The sequence below is a fragment of the Perkinsus marinus genome (assembly GCF_000006405.1).
Source record: "Perkinsus marinus ATCC 50983 genomic scaffold scf_1104296948084, whole genome shotgun sequence".
Lineage (NCBI taxonomy): Eukaryota > Perkinsozoa > Perkinsida > Perkinsidae > Perkinsus > Perkinsus marinus.
The window spans coordinates 528,029-532,529 of record NW_003210321.1 but is presented as its reverse complement, the minus strand read 5'-3'; the positions used below and the strand labels follow the sequence as shown (position 1 = coordinate 532,529).

The 4,501-nt window shown below is 46.1% G+C and overlaps 2 protein-coding genes across 2 annotated transcripts in view; both read left to right on the top strand.

Moving 5' to 3' along the window:
- Positions 1–237: 237 nt before the first annotated feature.
- Positions 238–2,901, top strand: Pmar_PMAR000888 (WD-repeat protein, putative; the record flags this gene model as incomplete). Its single annotated transcript, XM_002779006.1, has 7 exons — positions 238–296; positions 343–437; positions 1,015–1,157; positions 1,338–1,451; positions 1,885–1,996; positions 2,046–2,155; positions 2,842–2,901. The coding sequence occupies 7 exons, from the start codon at positions 238–240 to the stop codon at positions 2,899–2,901; spliced, it is 693 nt and encodes a 230-aa protein (XP_002779052.1).
- A 548-nt stretch (positions 2,902–3,449) lies between these two features.
- Positions 3,450–4,501, top strand: part of Pmar_PMAR000887 (glutamate rich WD-repeat protein, putative) — a gene marked incomplete at both ends in the record, with an annotated part of 2,012 nt that continues 960 nt past the window's right edge. The window contains 4 exons of the mRNA XM_002779005.1: positions 3,450–3,671; positions 3,719–3,802; positions 3,856–4,070; positions 4,282–4,420. Coding sequence (XP_002779051.1) covers positions 3,450–3,671; positions 3,719–3,802; positions 3,856–4,070; positions 4,282–4,420 — 660 coding nt within the window. The remainder of the gene's footprint in view (positions 3,672–3,718; positions 3,803–3,855; positions 4,071–4,281; positions 4,421–4,501) is intronic.

Genomic DNA, 4,501 nt, shown 5'->3' with positions numbered 1-4,501 from the left:
GTTTAGCGTTGTGGTTATACAATGGTGATAGTATACAGTATGGTAGGACGTAGTAGATGTGAATAATATCGAGGGAGGAGTTCAACTCTCCCGTAAGTACTGTGGAGATGTCAGAGTTTGACGACACATGGATTCTCATCGATGCATCTTGACGCGTTGATAAGAGTCTATTAATTCAATGCTCACTGTTATTGGAGTGTAAGGTAGTTGTTGTATTATTATTCGATCAGATACGGTATGGCGTGGAACCCCCACTCAGTAGGTCAGTTTGCTTCTGCTGATTGCGATGGCAATATGTAATGCTCGGCGGTGTTGTCTGACCATCGCTGTATCTGAGTGCAGGTATCTGTGGAACCCATGTGAAGGTGGATGGGAACAGTCGAAGATGGGTAAAAGTCATGAGGGCAGTATTGAAGATATTATGTGGAAAAAGGCCGGTGAGAATGGGGAATTGGGGACAGTGTGGGAATATATGTATGATTTATTCGACTGAACTCGTCGTAAATTTGTGAGGATTTTTCACATGATTTTGGGTAGAAGTGCACAAAAATTGATGATGATTTCTCAGAATTTCCTGAGAATTGTCATGTTTTCAGCAACACATGTAGTTGAGCATGTGCATATATTCCCCCACACTGCTCGGGGGCTTTCATACTCATGCCTGGACGTAAAGGGCATTCCTAGATCTCAATGGTGGAGTTGGGGGAAATTTGTTTTAACAAAGTTTGAAATTATAATGTGAAACACGAGCTGTCTCAGAAAAGGTGCGAGTATTATACACTGTACATAATCATCATGAGGTCATAGTATACTTATCATTATTATTTTACTTCATCTTTATTTATATTATTGTATATAGGTATTATCTTTTATTTATATTTATTCCCCTATTATTAATATACACTTATTTATTAATACAACACTATTATTAATATATTACTTGTATTATTCATATAATTGTTTAGGGAACAAACTTTCGATGTGATTATGGTAGTGAGTTAATTGTAACTGTAGGTACTGGCGCTGCTACTACGATGGCTACAGCAGGTGTAGATGGCACTATACGGTTATGGGATATGGAGGGCTATTCGGCCAGACCGAGCCTTACCATAATTGCTCATGATACTGATGTTAACGTTATATCGTGGAATCCGGAGGTAGGGAGATGGGGGGGCGGCGTTAGCGAGGTTTGAGAGTTATGTCGGTGGGAACTGTTCATGTCTTTATATATGTGTTATTACTTCTGGTTGATTATCGTTTGAAAATTGGTGACACGATGCTGATGAGCCAGCGTGGTGTTGTAGCTCACTGTTATTGATAGTGTGTGGTTGTTGTAGGTTGGAGATCTCCTCCTCTCTGGTGCTGATGATGGCTCCTTCAAGGTGTGGGATGTTCGTAATACTGGACATGGTCCTATGGCCAACTTCAAGTGGCATAGGGATGCTATCACGGTAGGTTGTACTATTACGTGTAGTTCTATTGATAATGATGGAATAATTTATATGCAGTGTATGCTATTGTTGGTGGGTTTCGTATTGGAGGCAGGGAGTTGACTTTCAATGGAGTTTCATCCGGGATATGAAAAACATTAGTGAAAAATATATTTTACGACTACTGCGTACCGCGAATATCGGGTTTTTCACAGGGTATTAAGCCATTCCACGTAAAATGGGTGAAACTTTAATGGAATGAGTATAAATACTCTCACTGAAGAGAATTTGATGAAAAATCCGCAAAAGTGATCAAGACTCTAAAAATTTCATGGACAGTCGAATATTTTCGTCGGGTCGGATTGTCTAGGTTGGCTTGCGGATGCATTGTGGGAATCGCGTGTTTTATACTCGGCTCGCGGGAGTGGTCGTTGTAGTGTGTTCGCTTCCTCAGTCGGTGGACTGGCATCCCTACGATGAGACCCTCCTGGCTGTGGCATCGGCCGATAACACAGTGAGTCTGTGGGATATGAGTGTGGAAGCTGATGATGATGATGATAATCAAGGTAGGGAGGGGGCTTAAGTAGTGGGTGTATGGTCATCGTGGTGGTTTAGGTGGCCAAGGGCATCTCGAAGGGGAGGAGGACTACCCGGCACAAATGATGTTCCTGCATCAGGGCCAGACTGGGGTAAAGGAGGTCAAGTTCCATCCTCAACTACCAGGGGTGAGTCTAGTGCAGGGAATCATCCGGCTCTCAGAAATAACGTTCCCAATGAACGTCCCCCAATCCCGCCGAGACTAGGAAAAATGTTCCGAATGAGCAATTATAATGGGGAAAATCTCGAAAATTGGCCGAAAATATGTTCCTAGCCATTTTGAAGGTCCAAAATTCGTTCTCTCCGGGAACAGTTCAAGTTCCTCGATGACTTCCTGGTCTAGTGGAGTGCCTAGAAGGGGGCATCCTCCTAAATGCGAAGAGCTTTCTTCGAAGGAAATCGACTTCAAAATCGAACTCAGCGATGTTCATTGCGTAAAAAGTTCCGAACGGCCTGTCCCTGCGATTATCCCCACCTCAGAGCCAGAAATTTTCACCCGTGTGGGCTTTCACTGGATTGCAAACAGATTTCAGAACTACTCTTCGGCGAGTCGTTTCACGTGTGGTAGATATAGTTTCGAGGGAATAGGTGAGCTGGCAATTGCTTGGCCAGTGTGGGGATAGATGTTCGTTCGTATACGAATAAGGGTAGAGGTGTTCAGAAACCAACAAGACTTTCCCAAAACTTCCATATTGTCATCAACACATATAGTCGGCCATATGCATATATTCCCACACTGGTCTTGACAGTACCATTCGCGGCCTAGCATCTACTCAGAGTGCTCTGTGCGGGCTCGACATGATGAAGATTTCAGGTTATGGTAACCACGGCATTGGATGGCTTTAACGTGTTCAAGACGTGTAACATCGATTGAGCAGCAGCAGCATTGACAAGCACTGACTACCAACCTATTCATCTCCCTTATCTTAGCCGTAAAAACGTTTCTTCGATGCTTGTGATGGTTTGTATTCTACCATTGTTGTTGGGGGTATAGGGTACAGAATGGTCGAATAGAAAGGATTCTGTAAGAGTCCGTGATCCTTGTGTGATTGTGGAGATCAAGGGTAAGGAGGTTCCCGGGCGGTGTTGTGGTTGGATCGTATATGGGTGAGGGTTCCCCTTGCGAGCCTTCGCTCTGGGGTACCTGTTGTACGAGAATCGATACCAGCTTTCTGTTATATCTTGTGTTGGTGCCTGGTGAGGCCGCCAATGGCGTATGGGATGCGGAGTTCCTGGTTCTCCTCCTACGAGAGCGCTCGGAGGGATGGATGTACTGTCCCTCATGAAATTGATGGCTCTATCCCAGTGGGATGAGCCCACATATTGTTCAAGTCGTGGTTGTTCATCCCAAGCCGAGCTACTGAATGCCATTCTTATTCTGTCTATGGTGATACCATTAGTTATACCCCCTCCTTTGCAACGATGAATGTGGACGTCTCCCCTTCACCACCCATTCAAGGCATTGTGGATGGCTTGGGTGGTTATGCGACTGTTGATGCAAGTGGTAGATATGGCAGTGTCTGCCGAGTTGACCTTGGGGACCCAGTCATGGTGTCTGAGAGGGACCAGGAGAGGTCCGCTCTGGGACCGGATCTACTCAAGTATGAGCGTAGGGAGCTACTGAGGGTGTCCAAACGCATCAAGGTAGGACTACCTCTTGTTGGACTGCGGGAAGTGGGATATGCTCTCAGACGAAGAGTGCCAGCAGGGCCAAGCAGTTGGCGTTGCGCACGCGTGCAGCGGCAGCAGCGGCGGTGGCAGCATCGAAACAGCAGGTAACGGTAGAGGCTGGTTATGTATTTGATTGCACTTTATATGGAATTTCCAGAAGGATGCCGGTGCCAATTCAACGACAACAACAGCAGCAGCAGCAGCAGTGGCTCAACGAAGCACGGCAATAAGTGGTGGAGTGGCGCAGCACCCAAAGCGGTCGTCTGGGGCTAGACTGCAGCATGCTAGGATGCTCGAGAGATACGGCGATCTTACTAGGCTATCATTGGAGACACAGAGTGAATTGGAGGACTCTGATGGGAGAATTCAGAGGTTGGTCATGGGATGTTATTGCTGATGCTCCGAAGAGAAGTGTGATATAGATTTGGAATTTTCTAATAGCATAAACTTTCATAGGCTGATCGTCGTTATGGTTGACACTCATTCGGTTTCCCGATGGGGAAGGGGATAGTTCGGAGTAGGTAGAGGAGTTGGGGTTATTGACCTTCTCTGGTTGTCCTGGGTAGTGTACAGTTGTGTATAGGTTGTTAAAGCGGCGATCAGCTTTGTCGGAGCAGAGGGTTCAGATCGATAGAGAGGTGACGGCATTGCAAAGGAAGATGAGAGAGATAGTAGCGGCGAGTATGGTGGAGGCAGCGGCGAGGACCACCACCACCACAGCAGTAGGAGGAGGCCCCTCCCAGCAACAGGCTACCACAGAGTCTGAGTAAGCTTGCTTCCTTGTATGTCCACACTCAGCAGCT